The 19,643-nt window shown below is 41.3% G+C and overlaps 2 protein-coding genes across 2 annotated transcripts; both read right to left on the reverse strand.

The window, feature by feature from the left end:
* Positions 1 to 3,876: 3,876 nt before the first annotated feature.
* Positions 3,877 to 5,469, reverse strand: LOC122399607 (pyridoxine/pyridoxamine 5'-phosphate oxidase). Its single transcript, XM_043400402.1, has 6 exons — positions 5,376 to 5,469; positions 4,771 to 4,991; positions 4,599 to 4,698; positions 4,446 to 4,520; positions 4,177 to 4,379; positions 3,877 to 4,108 (listed from the first exon to the last, which is right to left on the reverse strand). The coding sequence occupies exons 1-6, from the start codon at positions 5,376 to 5,378 to the stop codon at positions 3,979 to 3,981; spliced, it is 732 nt and encodes a 243-aa protein (XP_043256337.1). The 5' UTR covers positions 5,379 to 5,469; the 3' UTR covers positions 3,877 to 3,978.
* A 510-nt stretch (positions 5,470 to 5,979) lies between these two features.
* LOC122399590 (atrial natriuretic peptide-converting enzyme) lies at positions 5,980 to 19,424 on the reverse strand. The gene is made up of 12 exons (XM_043400379.1): positions 19,296 to 19,424; positions 13,040 to 13,223; positions 10,744 to 10,957; positions 9,861 to 10,232; positions 9,426 to 9,658; positions 9,110 to 9,316; positions 8,451 to 8,664; positions 8,129 to 8,274; positions 7,633 to 7,804; positions 7,168 to 7,415; positions 6,549 to 6,667; positions 5,980 to 6,290 (listed from the first exon to the last, which is right to left on the reverse strand). Exons 1-12 carry the CDS (start codon positions 19,341 to 19,343, stop codon positions 6,117 to 6,119), a joined length of 2,331 nt encoding a protein of 776 aa, XP_043256314.1. The 5' UTR covers positions 19,344 to 19,424; the 3' UTR covers positions 5,980 to 6,116.
* Positions 19,425 to 19,643: the final 219 nt, after the last annotated feature.

The raw sequence follows: 19,643 nt of genomic DNA on the forward strand, positions 1-19,643 counted from the left end.
TTTCGGGGGTATGTCTATTCACCAAAAATGACTATAATTGAACCCTACAACCGAAAATAATTTTTCCACAACGATTTGCAATTTTTAATTTTCTCGAATAATTTCACACCTTCTCTATTTTTTTTCTCGAAAGTGGGCAGGATTTCGTGGGTATTTCTAATGACAAAAACTGATTGTAATTGACCCCCGCAACCGAAAATAATTTTTCCACAACGATTTGCAATTTTTTTTCTCCGTTGAAAAATTTAGGCACCTAATTGGATTTTCAGTAAGGAATTTTTTTCTCGAAAGTGCGTACGATTTCGGAGGTATATGTAATGATAAAAAATGATTGTAATTGATCCCCGCAACCGAAAATAATTTTTTTAAAACGATTTGAAAAATTTTTTTTCGCCGAAAAATTTCAGCACCTACTCGATTTTTTTTCTCGAAAGTAGATAGGATTTCGGAGGTATGTGTACTCACCAAAAATGATTGTAGTTGACCCCCGCAACCGAAAATAATTTTTCCAGAACGATTTGAAATTTTTGAATTTAATTGTTAATAACTTTTTAACGAAGCTTCCATCAACAAATTAGTATTCTTGATTTTCGTCTTATTTTGGCCTCTACTATCGTTCATTAAAATTTTTGCTAGAGGTGGCCGAACACCCTGTATAACCGCCGCTCGGCCTTAGTTTCCGAGATTTTCTTCAAAAATATCGCTACTACTACAATGAATTCTGTCTATATGTACATATCTGTGGCTCTATATTGCATCAGTCCACGATCGTTGCTTTTTTCTCTTGTTTGTATTAGCCGGCATGACAACCGACGACAAATAATGTATAATGTGTCGATTATAATTATAATTTTATTACTTTACATTTTTTAAATTTCTTACAAATAACGTGTATCAAACCTTGAAATGAGAACACAAAACTTAATGTAAAATTACATTGAAATTCATTTGGTTGTTTAGACTCAATCGTATTAATAGTATAAATATATGAACGCACGTCCATAAGCGTAGTAAAAAAATGTCTTTTTAATAGTTAACCCTTTGCACTCGGCACCTTTTCGGACGTTAGCTATCAGCAACTCGACGCTACTTTCTCGCGAAAACGAAAACCCTTGAGTCGTGATATTATATGGTACAACTTTGGAACCAAGTAAGGCATTGTGTTGAAATTTGGTTTATATGTATTTATGGACATTGAAGAACACATATTTACAATACAAAATAAAAATTTATTTCTCATAATTTTCTATGGTATGGTAAATTCTGAAACAATTCCCAATATACATAGCAGGTTGATTTATACATGTTTCACAATAAAATGTTGTTTGACGTCTTTCTCCTGGTGTTTTCCTGTCGGAACAAATAATGCAGTCCCGGTTTCTTTGACCTACATTTGGAATATGTAGCTTATTATTCATTCTATTGTCCGACAAAGAACGTTAATTTATTTAGATTATAACGAAGATAGCAATAGGAATGGTTCGACTTTGAATGAAGTTTCGATTTTACGTTTATAGTTTTTTACGTTTACGTTTTATGTTCTTTATGTTAAATAATTTTAGTAAACATTAAATAATATAGTTTATATAGTTACGTTTATTGTCCACGTGTTTGAATCCGACCATACGCCTCTGACCATCATCGACAATCCTTCCACTCCCAACGTAAAAACGGCTGATATATTTCTCATTTTAATAGAATATTTCCCATTTTAATAGGAAAGTACAGGAAAACATGTGTTTCTTAAAAAATTGCGGTGAAATCAGTTCATTCTCCTTAATCACTAATAAACTTTCATGTCCCCTCAGAGGGGACAACCGAGTGCAAAGGGTTAAAATATGTTCATAAAATATTATCTTTTTAAAACGTGTATTTCCGTAAAAACAAATTTTTGTAATTTTTTCTTCATTATGGTATATTGCTTATACATTGTATATGACTACACAGGTCGGAAAGTCAAAAATGCCTAGGCAGTCGAGAATCTCGGCTCGAGAATATGCGAGATCGAATTTCAGCTGTGTTGAGAGCAAGAAGGATAGACTGACATTCGCCGCCTTTCTCGAATCTACGAAGCTATACGAAACGCCAGAACTCATATACAAGGTGGTTGGCATTAGTGTGTGTGAGTGGTGGGGCAGTTCCCTTTCGGCACGGGTCTGCCGTCTGATAATACTCCACTGTCTTTTCCAATCCCTCCCATAATCAACTCACATGTATTTACGTACACACTCAGCTGGCTGCCCATCAATACTAATTCAGTGCCTAGTTTCTCAACTAACCGCCATCCATGAGAAGAGGCCGCTAAAATCAGCTACGAATTTTCAGGTCGGTATGACAGTCAGATTCGGCCGCGAAAGTCCATAAGGTGAAACGTCTATTCATATATCTCGTCTGTGGCAGAGAATAGCTGCTGTAATACCGACCTGCCGAATCGGCGAGGTCACGTGCCGTGTCTACCCCTTTAATCTTATGCATGGCGGTAAGTTGAAAAACTATTTACTGAATTAGTGTGATGCAAACAGACTGCAGTTATGTGTAATTGTATCTGAGTTGGAAAGTACGAATTATTCGCGGTTCTTTCTCAAGTTAAAGTACTAAATAATTTGCATTAATTGTATAGTTCCATTTAGAGTTGCGAACGATAGAACTTTTCGCGTTTGCTTTTCCAGATCCCAATTTTGAGAATCAAGACTCAATGTATCATATGGTTCATAACTAATTTGAGTAATGCAAAAGTATCCTGACTTCAGAATCGTAAGCGTAAATAATTCACCCTTTTTCTGTAAAAATCTTGTCGGGCGAATTTTGATATGCCCTTCTGGATTTTCATAAGACAGGTTGAATCTTATTCAACGTAAGGTGTTCGCGTTCCCATAAGTGGACAAAAATCTAAGGTTGTCGATAACGTCGGTAAGTAGAATTTTTCATGCTTCGTGAGAACCAGCTGGCCTGCTACAACCTTCCGCGCGAACGCAGCTGTTAGCGGGTTGCCATTCTAGAGGCGGAACTTTAAACGTTAATAACTTTGTAACGAAGCCTCCATCAACTAATTGGTATTCTTGATTTTCGTCTTATTTTGGCCTCAAGAATCGCTCATGTAAATTATAACACCTTGTATAGCTTCTTCAGCAGATCCAAAGCTATCAATACTTTGATCGTTTATCAAATCGTAACTCTGGCTACATTTAGTTTTAGTTCTTATATTTTCGGTAAAGAATTTCTTTCTCGAAAGTGTGTAGGTTTTCGGGGGTATGTCTATTCATAAAAAATGATTGTAATTGACCCCCTCAACCGAAAATAATGTTTCCAGCGCCTACCCCCTGTCGATTTTTCTTAAACATTCGTTTTTGATTTTTAATAAATTTGTTTGACGCTCTACGGAAATGTTGTCTAATACTTCTTTGTAGGTATTCGTGAAACAACAGAAATAAGAACAATTTTTTGACAAACTTGGATTTAATCTATGTATAAAAGCTTCGCACTCAACGGCAAAATGCTCAGGAGAAATAATTTTTATTACAGTCGTTTGGAAACTAGTTTTCTTTGTATCAAAAAACTTGCTTGGTAGAACTAAACGTGGCGATCAACGAAACTTCGATTCCTCCTATCTCCTAAATTTAGTAATCTAAAGTGTCAATATAATGGATCTATGGAACGTGGATTCGACCTATCTTCTTTCGGGTCTCTACTCGTAGCAACCTCCTCGTGATGAAATATTGGTTATCGGTGTTACTTGCAATAAAGGACTTCGAATTTAAAATAATTTCTTTAAATATCGGATAAAATTGTTAACAATAGCAACCCTGTACACGATATAAAGAAAGAAAGACTTTTCTACGGTTATAAAAATAGTATATTGTACACAAATTCGGCGCTCAGAATATATATTCAATTGTTTTTAAATTTTCTAGCTACTCAGCGAATAAAATTCGTGGAAGAAATATGACAATCGATAATCTCCGTAATCGATATTATACATTATGCAGCTATTCGATGATATTCCCACAAATCGTTCGAGTCTCCTTTCCGGTAGATTATTCGATCGGCTATAAGGTGATCCCTTGCGAAATAAAACTCCATCATCGTCGGGAGTAATTTATAGCCAATGCTGAAACATTATTTAAATCCAATAAATTCGAAATCGTTCTCGCGCTTTTACGATTAAAATAGACATACAAATGATCCGGTATTGGTAAATTATTTTCGTTTCTACGAACTGAATCTACTATTTCGTCGTGTCGTTGCTTTAGTTCCTCCCAATTTACTTCTTGTCCTTGATTGCATAAGTGAGATCGAATTTTGCAATACAATGGTTCCCTGTCGTACAGATGCTGAAATTCTTCCTTCTTCAACCTTTTCATGGTCCCTTCCACTCTGACCTACATGCACACGTATGAATCTAATAACACAGTAGATTATTACGAACTGTCAACTTTAGTACACACCTGTTTCGAGATATTCTGTTCTTCTTCGTTCACGTAAAGCCACAGATAACACATGGCGACTTGAGGAACATTTTCCTATAAACATCAAACATCGTCAGTGAAATAAGGACAGTAGTAAAAGTCGATTTTCAATCAAAAAAAAAAATTGTTTACTATATTGTCGACTTTTTTACTGCGACGATCCGTTACGATCACGAAGCCATCATTATCGAACTCTCGAAGAACAACGTTCCTCGCTGACACCTTACAGTCTCTGAAAGAAAGGTCCTTTCGTTAAAGAGTCAGCAGGCCGTGCATTCAAAGCGTCGATCGATCGTGCACCGACTTTGAAACAGTCGCCAAGCAACAGGCGTCCGGCATCTTTGGGTTGTATTTCCGTGCTTCGTCGTGCCAGATTCTGAACAGATCGATCGGATGGTCCAGGATTTCGTCGATTCTTGCCACGTCCGAGAGATCCGATCCTTTTGATTCCTTCGCAGACGACGATTCCCGAATGGGAACCGGTTTAGAAACACATCGAGTAGAATGTACCGTCCGTAGTAGAAACTGATCGAAGATTTAAGAATTGTATAATTAATAAAAAAAAAAGTAAAAAAAAGAAAGAAAGAGAAATTTCACGTATAAGCTAGTATCATTGGGTTTTATTAAATATGACGTATTTCGAAATTGGAATCCCTTATCAGGAAGGTGATTATCGTGGTTGATTTTGTGCAAATAATAAAGATGTTATTTCGAAACACGTTTTTGAGAAAGATAAAAGTCTTAAGTTATAATACGACGCGTACAGTTTGTGCTGACATGACACGCGACGCCCTTCAAATGCCCAAGATTGAATGGCATTGTATAATTACGTAATGTTATTTGCATCTGGGACGAAATTGGCCGTTGGAAACGAAACTTCGAATCAGTATAATACGTAATAATCCTTACCATGACTCTGATTCCAATAAGCCGGCTCCGATATCCAATGTGTGTTTACACTACGGCATACGTTCTGTCAACGCATTCGCCGAACCAACGGCCGGTACGCGAGTGTTGAGCATTTATTAAGTAACTCTACACGAAACCTCCCCACCATCGTTGACGGAGTTTGCGCAGTACGTCCTTCGCAATACCACTAAAGATACTTGCAATACGCCAGCGGTGAATCTGAACTTGTAAAATGTCTATACTTACTTATATAACGACGGTGAACGGGAACACGATCGTATAAAGAAAACTACAGTTGTCACGTAGAACAGAAACGCACTACTAACGAGAATGATCCACCGTGCGAACAGAAAGTTCAATGTCCAGATTTCATGCCCTGTTTCTCAATATGCTCGATAGATTATCGTTATCCCTGCGACGTACGGAAATAAATCGGTAAAATTCTCGAACCCTTAGTCTTTAATGAAACACTTCTTTGTACAACGTTCTTATATATTCGTATAATACACGTATATATTACACGAATAATGATACAACAATGAATGTCTGACAAACTTTAATTACATTCGATTCGCACGAATCAAAATAAAAACTATATGCCACGGCAACGCAACGCGCTAAACGCGGTAATTTACAATGTTTGTGTACTTTACAGTCGCATGGGCGAGCAATCTACACCACAAATTATGAACAGAAAGTTCACGTGGAAAATTTGTGCAACGATAATTTCGTGTGAAGCAATCACTCGATCGTTGACTTTATCCAAGCGATGTTCGACGAAACTTTGTCGTACAATCGTGGCCTTTCAACGCCGACTTTCGAGCAAGCTATTCGCCAGCTACCGACACCTGTCAGAGACCATCTGCGACCGTCCGATTGAAGACATAACATAGGACTACCGGCGACCTCTTCTTCCTATGGACAGAAGACAATGATTACAATAAGTCTTTCTATGTGTGAAAATCACTTTTGTTCGCGAGATCTTGCCTGTTTCACGCTTTACTGACAATGAGCTCTAAGGGGAATCCCCCAGGTTGGGGAGGGGGAGGGGAGGATAGAAATGTTCAACTTACGAATCACGTTCATTTTAAGAATCATTTGTAACCTTTGAGTCTATTTACACTACATAGAGAAGGGTTGAAATATGAATATATTTTTTTTCAATACACTTACGCTACAATCGTCGGTGGAGTAGGCAGGTTCCGTGCAAATGCTATTCACTGACGCAATACTAATGTTTTCGCATTTCTCCATCGCGCTGCGTCTAAGCTGTACCCTCTGGAGCAAATCGCCTTAAAAAAAATTTCTTCATGAGAGAAGACCATTAAACGAAATCTCAACTTATAAAAAATAAATTCTATTCCCAATTTTATTTTCTAGAAAAACGATTCGAAATCAAACATCCCTAAGAAACATCCCATCGTCTAATTAATGTATCCGTCGAACCCGATGATTACATAACAGACGTAACAATCTGCATTGTCGTATCGAGTAATAGTATTTTCCACGGACTCCCGCGCTAAGCGTCTATTTATAACGACTTCAAGGATATTCGTCTCGATTTAAGATCGAGAAAGTTGCCTTCGTCGAGATTGTGTAAGCAGTCGCGATCTAACATCCCTTTGAGGTAGACGCAATGTGCAGATATTTCGCGCGCGCGGAAACGACACGCATAATTACGTTCTTATGTAACTAAACCTTGAGGTTCCGACACGCGTTAAAAGTTCGAATGGAAGGATCGCGTGTAACGCGCGTATCGATTGACCGAGGAAAGCGAGAAATTAATCCTTACGATTTCTCGCCCAGCCTAGAGTGTTGCAGTGAGACGCGTTCGCCGGTGGATCTTGACTCGATGGTAGGCAAACCGGCCTAACGAAATCGGAGAACGTGGTCAAAGGTCGATCCAGCTTCAATAATACCGTAGTGCTCCCTTCTACCGGCGATTTGGTCATGCCGACGATTCTGCGTTCTTGTTGCCAAGGCGAGGTGCTCGAAAGTCGAACGGTACCCATTCTCGCGGACCATTCTGCTTTCGATTGACTGAAATCATAGAACGATAGCTCAATGAATTGTTAGAGATGACGACAATTGTTAAACTGATTTTTGAACAGCGGATTACGATTTCAGATTCATTTTAAAGTTAGTTATCGCTTTAGTTGTTTAATTAACAGTGATTTACCGATAAATTTAACATTTGTATTCGTTATTCAGAAATAAAATTCACCAAATAGTAAATGCGAGTATCAGAGAAATTTACCCCTGAAAACAGGACGCTGTGGTGATTAACCAATTTTCTGCAATGAGAGTTGCGTCGCATACATGTACATCTTCCTTGAACAGAGCCACGTGCCAGGGCCAATCGCCTGGCTCCGCCATTTTACTGAGACCCCGCGTACCACTCTTTCCGCGTAACGACTGCATGCCGCACTCTAAGCAGAAATCACGATTAATAATATTCACATAATTTTAGAGTATCCAAAATAAGAGTGACATATTTATTGTCACATATGTTTTTAGAATTCAAGTTTAAGAATCGATTTCGGTAAATTTTGATTACGAATTCTTGTAGTATTGTACGGATGGTGAAACGTTAAAATAGCTAGTTTTATTTTGTTTAATTTTAGGGGCTCTTGTTGGCGCTCTTGCAATATGACGTTTACGTGTCCACGGTCCTGGTTGTGCTCAGTAGAGAGTCTTCGTCTTGACAATAAAATTTTCCAGTAATTACCAGGCATTACGACAGTTTCACGTACCAAGTTCAGAGCAACGGATGTACATAACTTCTTTGCTTGGACAGGACGCCCTGACAAAAGTGATTTCCGTGGCTGACGGATCCTCCATGTGCACGTACTGTACGTCCTCTTCGTCGTCGATTCTTATTTCCACAGATTTCACGCCTCTGCGCAGAACGAACTAGGGTAACGTTGGCTCAAAATGATTTGCATGTTCTAGGTACATTGACACTTTACAGTTTTAGCACAATTTACTGTGTTTCATATAAATTCAAATAAAACTGATCGTTGATATTATAAACGTGTGAGAATAGTCGGTCTAATGAAGTGTAGAAATACTTACATGTACGTCAGCAAATTGCACAGGGAACTGGCGGCGGTTTGAAGAACGTTTTCAACTTCTGTTTCGGGCAGTGTTGCATTTAGGTTTGCGGTGCATAGTTTACCGATGCTACCTTTCTCGTTGAACACTACGAAGCCCTCGCTGTTGTACTTTGCTGCATGCGGAGTGTCCGATGGTTGAGATTTGATGGCTCGAATGCTTGGCGCTAAGGACACTGAAGAATATAAAAGATTAAAAAATGAGAAAAACGCTAGAATGCTATTTACACACCGAATAATTCAAATAGCCATAAACTGATTGTGAATTTTTACACTTTATGAGACAATGAAGTAGGTTCAAACGAAACTATATAACTATTCGAGACGAGATTGACCAGAGGCATTCCTCAAATGCAAACAAATACAATAGACTTTATATAAATAGTAATTTAAATGACAGCTTGTTTCTAAACATTTATTAGAGTTCACAGCGATCAGTATAATTTTATTATGAGTTGCTACCATTGTGTCGGATATTACTTCCCAAACTGAAGTGTTTATATTCTTATAGCAATGCTATTAATCATTAGCTTACGTGATATAAAGATTTGACCAATATTGAAATAATATTCTTCAAAAATTCCGATCGTAAGCATTTCTTCGGTTCTCCAGTTAACTTACGGCAATCCTTTTCGTCGCTGCCATTCGCGCAGTCCATTTTTCCATCGCATCTCTTGGTGCGCGGAATGCATGTTCTGCCTACGCCGCAATGCATATGACCGTCGCGACAATAAGCGCAATTTTTCTCGTCCGAAAGGTCAGGGCAGTCGATCACGCCGTCGCAGATTCTCGGTGACAATGCCTTCGCTTGAAGCGCTTGCACGCATCCTACAACAATATTCGTTTCGTAATTACATGAACCCGCGATCAGGGGTTCGATTTGAACGCCCACGCTCTTCAAACGCTTATTATTTCCGCGTACGTTGCGATCGCTTACCTGGTTTTGCCCTGCAGCCACCTTGGTCCGCGTACTCTGGAAAATTCGAGCAGTCCAACAGCCTCTTGATTCTTTCGGGAAGTCGACTGCCGCATCCGCTCCAGAATTCTCGACAGAAGCTTCGGCACGGTAACTGTAGTAGGTCTTCCGGTTGGCTTGGTACGCACGCCGGTTGCAGAACTTGGCATACAAAATCGTACGCCAATCGGTAACATTCCGCGTCGACCAGTTCCCTGTCGGATAACGCGCGTGAAACGCGAGTGAGTATTCGAGTTACAAGATCTCGGATTACGCGGATTCGTAATTACGCGGTTACACCCAGAAGAATGTTCGTAACGATAAATGGAATCGAGTTTTCAAACGCAAACTGCAAACGAATTTCGTTTACGTAAAGATCGGGTTCCAGAAACGTCAACAAATCGTGATAATATGCACCTGAAAGCGATCACGTCTTCTTCCACGTCGGCCAAGGAACGATGTCCCAATATGTTTGGATAAGACGTGACGTTGTAAGGAAGATGTTTACAATAGGAGAGATCCACTTCGCTGCATCTTCTAGGAGGCGGTGCCGCGGTCGTCGGCGGGGGCGTCGAAACGGTCGTTTGCAAACTGACCTGAGCGGTCAGCGCTTTTATGCTTTCTTGAACCTCGAGACTCTGCGAGTCGATCGTCAGGTTCGTCAAGTACCTAGAGGTTTCGGGATTTATTTCTCGCGACAGAATGTCTACAATGTCGGCGGTGGTAATGGTCTGGTAACGTGGATCGAATCGGACGTCAAAGTGCACGACCAAATCGTCAGCCTCCGATCTGCACAATTAATCAACGATGTACGATTAACGATGGGTGGTTGAGGGTTGATATTTAATAATATATAAAATGTTTTTTAGTTTTCATTTTTATAAAATGGGTAATTCAACGATAAAATCCTTATTAATAAATAGTAAATTGGCTTCTTCGATTGCTTACATTTCGCGTACGTTCAATTTATAATATGAAGTGTCTAATATTTGTAGGGATTAAAATTCAGATGATAGATTTGTTTAGTCTATGTGGAGGAGGGCTCGAGATGTTAGAGTCTCCTCTTATATCGGTCATTGGATATCTTAATACGAGTTATATCAGTGTATCGCGTATCACGGTTAAAGGAACACGTGTCGTGAAATCACGAGAAAGCCGTTTCAATGTCGCCGGTAGACCCAAAGGGATTTCTCTCGAGTCGTGATCATTTCAGAAGAGATATCTCAACTTTCAACGATATCTCCCGTGAAGAGCCATACTTTGTCCTTATCCTGTTGTCGTTAATTTTTCAACCACTTACCCATCGAGCGCTAATACCTCCGCGGCAATGAAGGAGATTTTCAGCCAGCTGCGACGAAAGATAAGATTCAGCCGATCTCTATACTCCCGCGATCGTATTCGAAAGGCTTCGGTAGAGGGATCTGCTAGTTCCGAAGCGAACGAGTCTCCTTCGGTAACGCGGAAAGTCGCCAAGAAGATCTGGTCGCCTGGAGGATCCGATGTTAGGAACGTGTCTGAAAGCATAACAAACATACGTTATCAAACAAACGATACAAGTGGTCACGCGTGTTATCAACCTGTAGTATTTATGCATTTATGACATACGCTATTACGGAAAATATATGCAAAATCTATGAAGAATGTATTTCGTTATATTCTTGGATACAGTTTAACAAATAAATTGAATTAAAGAACAGGTCGCGTTAAAAATCGTGTAACATTAATTAATTTATGAACGGGATAAACCCTCTAGTACAACAAAATAAAATTGCATAGCGGAAATGTGATCGTTTATAAAATTTTGCAAAATAATTATAGAGACACGCTTGAAGATAGAGTGAAATTACAGAGAAAAAGAAGCACATTCGCCTTGTAAGGTACCGACGATGCAAAGCCAAAAAACATACTCGTGAAATATTCTCGTAATTACTTTTTCGACGCGGACAGTATTCGATGTACCAATAAACGTAAACAGTGACGAGAAAATCCGGGCCATTCGAGCGCCTACAGCCAAGCCAGCTCGGGACTCACCTTTCACCGTGCCTTTGGTCAATCATTTTTCTACCGCAGAGATCGTACTTTTTCGATCCGCGATACAACTTCTTGCAGACAGCAAGCGATCTTTTTGCGGCTTGTAGATTAACCGCCACGAGAAACCGACGCGACCCGACGGACCGTTTCTATTCGAAAGTAGTATTCGAGTTCACGAACCGTTCTCCCGTTTGTAACATAGAACGTGATGCAAAAGAAACGAACGAATCAACAAGAAAAAAAGAGAAAATAATAGTAAGAACATCGATTCTCGACTCTGTCAAACGTTATCTATGCGCGATTTCGCGATTTCTACGAACACGGAATACTTTCGAAAGGAGAATTCGGTTAGTACGATGACGAATCTAAACGATCCAAGGACACGGATCCCCTCTTTAAGGTCGAACGTTGGTGGGGTCAGAGGCACGATGGCTCGACAACTCGGTCAGACCGTTAGCTCTGCTACTTTCAAGGCCTCTCCTCGCTGGACCAACGCGATCGTGCAACATCTTCAACCTTTGCCTCTCTCCGTTCTTTAAAGTACGAATTATAGAATTACCAGTCGCCAGCCGACTTTGTTGGCATTTCTCACGGTAACTAGTTCATCCACGAATTGCTAAAGTCTATCGAATCACGTTCGAATCGTCTGCGAGCAAAATGTTAGATCGCGGTGCCTGAGCGTGTTTTCCTCAAAGAGTCGGTAACTCGGTCGAACCGTTATGTTTGCGTATCGGCAGACCTGAATGAGTCCCTGGCCACGTCATCGTCCTCTTCGTTCCTCCGCGCGTACAAACGAATAAAGGTGTAGGGATATTTGGTTTTTACTTTGGCGTGGTAATACACGAAATTACTAATATTTCGTGTACAGACAGTCGGGCATTAATTTTCTAAAACTCTGGGTCAACAGCCTTTTCTAAATCTGCAGTTGCATCGATTACAAAAATTCATTTAAGGGTAGTTTCCATTCATTTGCGTTTATATGTGAATTAAGCAAAAAAAAAAAAAAAATAGAGACTTTGAAAGAAGAATTTATTGCTTTGACCCGCCAAAATTTGTTCTCTTCTTTTTGGCCTACTTTGAAAAAATTTTCTCACGAATCGGAGCATTCCGGGCCGTATCGTGCACGCTGTTCTTCGTTTATCGTAAGATCGAGCTCGATCTCAAGGTGAAGTGCACACGTTCACGGTGAAAAAGCACGCTCGCGAAAACAAAGGAAGACGTCGATCACACTTCACACATCGCGAAACATTCAGACACCGTGAACCGTCCGTCTCGCGAAACGATCGCGATACATTTCGCATGCAATTTCATGCCCGACGTGATCGTCGGTTGTCCGTGGCGTAATTTCATTTACGACGAAACCCTGGAAAATCGCACATAAATTCACCGGAGAAAGCGCGGGAAATTAAACGAGTACCGGAGGGCATTCGAAAATTCCTCGGTCTAGCGATCGTAGCGTTCGGCAAACAGAGCGATTATTAATTACGAACGAACTCGGAACGCCGGAAACGTTCTACTTGGAGCTCGTGGCAAATATTCCGTAAACGCGGGCGCGTTACACTTACAGCCGAGGTATATGGAGACTCCGGAGAACAGAAGGAAGAGTAGAAACGCAGCCAGCACGCAGCACCCGCAACGATATTGTCCGCCGAGTTTCCTCGTGAAACGAATGTCGCTGTCCGAGGAAAGAATCGAGCTCGGTGTCCCGGCACGGCTGAATCTTCTTGTGCTTACTGTGCTCACAGAGATCTGAAAAAAAAAAATAAAAATACCCGATCAAGAAAGTCGAAAAGAATCGATAGATTTGCACAGCGACGCGGGAAAGTTGCTGGAGAAACTGTGACGAAACGTAATGCACGGTTACATCCATCAGTGTTAGTACATTATAACGTTTGATTCGCTTCGCTAAATGAGAAAAGCTTGTTTCGTATGAATTATTGCTTTTGAAGCTGGTGGTCCATTCTTTCATATATTGAGATATTTGAGCTGAACTGGGATGAGTGACCGCTTGGGAATTCCAAGTATTGTTGTTGACGTTATTATTGTATAATGTTTATATTATACCCCTCTATCAATTTTATAATTGAGCATTACTAGCCCATTAACATTAAAAAAAAAAAAACAAAGAAACTACTTTGTAAATAGAAGTAAAATTGGTAAAAATAGTCAATAGTAGTTACGATATCGTTTCAAACGCCTGTGTCTTTGCAAACGTAGAGGAAGTAAAACGAAAACCCTATGTTAGGAAGCATTAAAACTAGTTTTGCGCTCAAGCATTTATTCCCTGTCCTGAACAGTGCTGGGATAGTGCAACCAGTCAACTTCCAAACGCCTCTAAATGGAAGTTCAACGTTACGAAAGAAACATCGATCAAAGTACTCGATATATTTGTAAATGCCTCTTCTGTTGCCCCAACAAACGTTGAGAACCCTGTGTTCTTTCTCCTTCTCTCCTAGATTCGTCTAGGCACGAATGAACCAACATTACCGAGATTTCTCAGCGAGGCACGACTTGTATTAACAATCACCGCATTTCCGTCTTACGGGCCAAATGAAACGACCAAGATTATACGAAGCGACCATACTGTTGCGACGATTTCTTCGTTGCGGGAATTCTCGTCCCGATAATTACGTAGGTTCGTTAATTAGAAACATCAATCGTCGCTCGATATCGCCTTTGGAAATTAGTTTCACAGCGTCGCTTTTGTCAGTATAATTTTTGGAGTACGTTTATACACACTCGCAAAAAGATAGCACGGATTTAAATTAATATATTATTCTTAGTTAAACATTAAAAGTTCACTTTCTTTTACACATATGTTTTCAGATTACCTTTATTGACATATACGTATGAAATGAAACGAAGCTTCATCATCCTATTTTCATTTAAAGAAACAAAATTATTAGCGAAATTTAAGGAGATAAATAATTATTTATTAGCGATGTTGATATATTAAAATATTTATTTTCTTCAATTTATAGACCTAACCCAGATTTCTAATTAAATTTCATTGATGAAATAAATTAGAGTTTAAGCAAAAGAACCGGTGGCTGAACTCAGATTTCTAATTACTAAAAAATATAAGATGCGCTATCTTTTCGTTCCCGGAGCGTTTCGGTGGAAATTAAAAACGAATCGTATGGATTTAGGAACCCCATTGCAAGCGTTTCACGATTGAAGTTGCATGGTAATCGGTGCAACGCGCGAAGTAATGCGTTACGTAACACGGGTACAACGCACACGATCGGTCCCCAATCGAGTTGCGTGCCGATTTCGAGCGTGCATTCATCTTGCATCGCACGATACACGGCACACGATACGTTTCTATGTAAGCAAGTAGGCACTTACATCGTGTATCGTGTACGTACGGACGCGGTCCAAGCAGTTGCATTCAGCGTCGAGTACAATAAGCTTATCTTCTGTGACGCGCGCACCTAAGTGTGCAAGCGTCCGTGTAATCATCCCGGCGTCGATGCACATGCACTTGCACGCTCGACGCAAAACACCGACACGCCTCGTCTGTGTTCGCGCGAATGCACGATGCGGCACTGAGAGGCCTACGCCCTCGTTCAAATGTTACGCTCGGCACACGCTCCAACGGAGAACGACCGGATCGGCGTACCTTTTCTCACCGATACCGCGAATCGTTAAAAACTTCCTCTTTATATCCATTTAAACGTACAATCTTGTCCCACGATATCTCTAAATATAAATTTATTTGTAGACAGTTGAGATAATCGCGAATAATCGGCCCGTTTCAATTAAAATTAAATATATTTGTTGGTTTGTCTCTTCCAAAAGAGAAAGTTTTCTTTCCTTGACAAAAACCATCGACGCGTGTGTTGCGTTCCGCGTTTCGAGATACAAGTCAAGGGGGTGCAGCTGTGCCCCCTCCTTGAATTGTTTAGACAAGGTATAGGACCGATTGGGTCTGCGGGTACGGGACGAATTTTTCGTCAAATCGTCACTGACCTTTTCATTCTGGATGTTTCTTTCAAACTGTGCAGACGTGCCTTCCAAGTGTTTCAAATAATATTAAAGCTTAGTTAAAAGTAATATCGATCAAATTGTTTTTTTATTCCACCACCTATTTCCAATAATATTTTAATAGGATTCGTAAATTTTGGCGAGATCACGAAAATAAGTACTAGGACTAATTTTAAGTTACGTAGATTACGATTTAAACGCGTTAAACAATTTGTAAAGAAGAGTAAGGAGGGTCGTGGTTTTCTCTTTCAACGTGGGACTATGGTTCTGGTCGTTAAATTTATCCAACGCATAGGTCGGATTCGGATCTAGTCGCGCATCTGGTTACGTGAGAAATTAAAAAGCCGGTGAATGAAAAAGATCGTCGAGCGCTCGTGGAAATAACGATACGGTTTAACTAACGCGCCAATGCGGAACACGCGCAAACGATCGATTACGTAAACGTTACCTTTTGTTTTGCACTCTACCTTTCCTCGTTTGTAACACCTATTCGAAGTTACCCCGTGATATCGCATCGAAGGAAATTACAGGTCACAGGCTGAAATGCCCGAGTAAAAGTGAATTCGCGAAATATGTATGTACATAACTCTACCAGGGTCGATTTCGTTTTCTCACGGCACCAGACAACATCCTACGCTCATACCTATGATGCTCGTCTTAGAGGCGCACGGCGCGACACTTGATGAGACATTGTCTCGCTTCGAGTCCGTTTTCCGTTATTTCCGTACTACGTTGTACGTAAGAGTTGGGTGTGCCCTCCAAAATTGGGTCAATAGTTGATTATTCAGTGTTCGTATCGCCCCTATGCGATTACCTATCTATGTAACTATACAAGTAAAATGCATAATAGACAGACGATCTATAATGGGAATCGTGAAAAGAGTCCCAGCGGGGCGTTAATGATTCCCGGAGAATCGAACCCACCGATCGAAACTAAAAGCAAATCGCTATTTTGTTCGCGTGTTACGTAAGCGATCGCGATCGAGACACCAGGGGTGTCTTTGGCAAACAATAGCGCGGGTATATTACGAAAGTCGAATGAAAGTTTGAGCACGAAGCCTTTGTGTTCTTCCAACCTAATTCGATAACAGTCTCTGGCTCGAGTTTTCGTAGGAAATGCTTGTTTAATGCACCGAGGTTGCACAATGTATGCCCGTACCCCTTTCGATCGAACGCGATAAATCACGGGAGACACATGCCTGTGAAATTATACCGTTGCAACGAAAATCTTTCGACGGGACGGTAAAACTAAGTAAATCTTTCTTCGACCGTGCAACGGCGCCCAAAAGGTCACGAGACTCCATCTTTCCTTGCAAAAAGGAACGGCAACACTTTCCGACGAGAGACGACTGCTCGATGATCCGCGACGAGAGAATGGGAATCGGTGACACGTTGCAATTCGCACGGTACGTTCCAAGTTGGAAACATAACGAACAGGGTCGAGCAGTGCCTGCACACAACCGTGATGCAACTATAAGAGGGTCCGTGAAAATTGTGAAAAATTCTGTGTAACTTGAAAATTTCTTCTTCTCTCATTTGCAGTATTACTGTTTAATACTTGGAAATTGTTAGGGGATACTGGTTATAGAAATATATCCAGGAGGAAGGCAATTTAAAAACATATATCGAGGATATGTGGAGGAGTATAAAACAAACAAAAATTAAGAAATTGTACAAATCTTTTCCTGACAGAATGTTAGAGGCTGTAGAAAATATAGGTAACGACACACGCTAATTGAGAAACCAAAAAATTAGTTGATTTTTTGTGAAAAACATTATAGTTTTGTCACGATGTGTAGATATCCACAGATATATAAAGAAGAAATTATTCAACCCTCGTCATCCCCTTATAATGCGCCATTATGGAGTCCACTAAAAAAAGAAGATAGTAATAGATTCTAGATGCATTACCAGTAGCAGCATTATTTTTAATAAAATAATCAAAATACGTACGATCGTTCTATCCTCGTTTCTATTTAAACGTAGTTAAATTAAATGTCAGTAAACGACGAAACAAACGGAGATCGGTCGACGAGATTACAACGTGTTCGGACTAGTTGTAGCCTCGAGAACATTTCCGTTAATGGACACGGTCAATGACTTCAAGGCCGAGAAAAATCAAGACTTGGCACGTTAGAAAAGTGCTTTCCATTGGTGGTGCTTTCGTGAAAGTTCGTTGCCGATTCCCCTCGTTACGGAGAGAGTTCCGTTCGATGTGTTCTGGTTCCGGTGGAATAGAATCGAACGGACGATCGCGGAACCGCGAAAGAATAGTTCTCGAACGACGTTTGCGCTCGACGATCGTCCACGCGTTGTCGCGCATAATTCTTTTCGATCGCTTTGATAAAAACGAACGCGTCGAACGTCCGTCTCGCGCGACGAAACGGTGTCAACGGCCCGCGGAAAGAATCTACCCAGTTCCATTGGCTCGCCCGGTTCCTCGTGTCTTTCTTCACCGTTATTACCGTTACTCCAAATGTCTATTGGACTACCACCTTTCCAAAAGAGCTGGCATCTAGGAACTCGTTCTGCTCGCTTTAAATTACAATCGGTTATCGGTGTACCGACACACGGTTGGCCGAGCGCACGTGTCTGCCCCCCCGACTATAGGGACCCAAAGTCGTAAAACGTAGCCGTTATCGGCGTACCGCTTATCCGTAAGCGCGATGATCGTTTTCTCCGATCAGCGAGCGAATTCCCGCGCGTTCGCCTCCCGTTCGCTCCCCTTTTATCTCGCGACGGTGCAACTCTGGAAACTGTTTCGCCGCGGCGAAAATTATAGACTGTCGTCGAACCCTGCACGCGACAGCCGAGAAAAACGAATCCAAGGCTCGCTTAAGAGAGCACGGGCCCCGTGTGCGCGTCTCGACGTCGACACGAACGGTCGCGAACGACACGTGATAAATGTCATTTGCGTATTCGAGCGGAATGCCAATCGCGTGATTGGCTGGCTAGTGGCGAGGTAACGGTACCGAGAGGAGAGCAGATGGGGGCCAACCCAACCCAACGCATCGTTCTTTATTCCAGTCAACCTAGTTCTCCGCCGAGTGCGTAGGCATTCGGCACCGTACGCCGTACGGGGTTAATGGAGAACAAGGTCAATGCGTCTATCGACACTCGACACGCGGACAAAATTAAGCGAAATGACATTTTACAAAGTAATGTTGTTTACATATCGTTAGTTGATGCTTGAGACACGGGGAATTTGCTAAATCGAGGAACACGCACGCTTTCATCGCGTGCTTCTCTTCGCCTTTCGATGATCTTTATCGAACAAGTCGACCGGAATGCAAAGTGTCTGAGAGGTCGAGTTGCCCCTCCTTGAATCGTGGAAACCGCTTCTGAGCGCTTGTGTTCCGAGCACAAATGTCTCGAGCGGTTTTGGTAGCTTTGGAGACTCGTAACTCCGTTGTTGCGTGGATGAACTGGACGTAAAGATCAATGTATGATTGCTGGGGACAGTTACCTCATTGTTGCATCGCTAATCAATGGTGGCTCGTTAGTCGATCAGCCGAACGGCGAAAGTAATTCAAGCATCGACTTGCGATTTCTTTTGAACGTCTATTTCCAAACGATACTCTCTTCGAACACATCTACGGTATTCCCAAAGTTTCTATCGGAGAACAGAATCGCCTACGAACGACCCGCCGCGTTACACTTTCGTCGGACACAATGCATTTCTGTCGACATCCATCATGCATCCCTTCGATTTTACGTTTTGTTTCGCGTCTAATTTCACACGGGGGCCAACCGGTTAATTAACCGCGCGAAACTCGTGCGGGAATCTAACGAGGAAAGCGCGTACAGGGGGAAAGTGCGCCACATTCGTCTCACCTTCGAGTCCCACGAGCTCTTCCGCTTGTGTTCCATTGTGACGGTCATCCTCGAGCCGTTGAAACGATTTCTTTCTGCTCCATCAACGATCCTTCGGTAGATTTGCCGCGTGCAGTCGCACGAACACCATCGCGGGGCTGAACTTTCTTTCGTTCGTTTAGTCTCTGAATAGGCACGTTCAATCCGCACGAGTTGCACCCAATATCACCGATAATTTCCCTCTCCCCGATAGACGAAACAGTTTGTCCAACGAGATTAGTTCCATGTACTTCTGCTTCGTTCTCGCGAGCCCAAACCTAGCGTCGATCGATCTCTTCGCACCTGTGCAGAGAAAGGAAAACAAACAGT

This window comes from Colletes gigas, unplaced genomic scaffold (assembly GCF_013123115.1).
Source record: "Colletes gigas isolate AHSC1104 unplaced genomic scaffold, ASM1312311v1 Colletes_gigas_Sc00014, whole genome shotgun sequence".
Taxonomy (NCBI): Eukaryota; Metazoa; Arthropoda; class Insecta; order Hymenoptera; family Colletidae; genus Colletes; species Colletes gigas.

Bases quoted from the DNA above. Each gene is read 5' to 3' on its own strand.
- LOC122399590 (XM_043400379.1), bottom strand. From the start codon at position 19,343: ATGACCGTCACAATGGAACACAAGCGGAAGAGCTCGTGGGACTCGAAG. The intron at 9,317-9,425 runs GTAAGCGATCGC...ATATTGTTGTAG, and splicing joins TGGCTGCAGGGCAAAACCAG to GATGCGTGCAAGCGCTTCAA. The intron at 6,291-6,548 runs GTAAGTGTATTG...TTCTGTCCATAG, and splicing joins ACTCCACCGACGATTGTAGC to GAAGAAGAGGTCGCCGGTAG.
- LOC122399607 (XM_043400402.1), bottom strand. The intron at 4,699-4,770 runs GTCGGTGCACGA...CCTTTCTTTCAG, and splicing joins TGCTTGGCGACTGTTTCAAA to AGACTGTAAGGTGTCAGCGA. The intron at 4,109-4,176 runs GTATGTCTATTT...ATAATGTTTCAG, and splicing joins TTACCAATACCGGATCATTT to CATTGGCTATAAATTACTCC.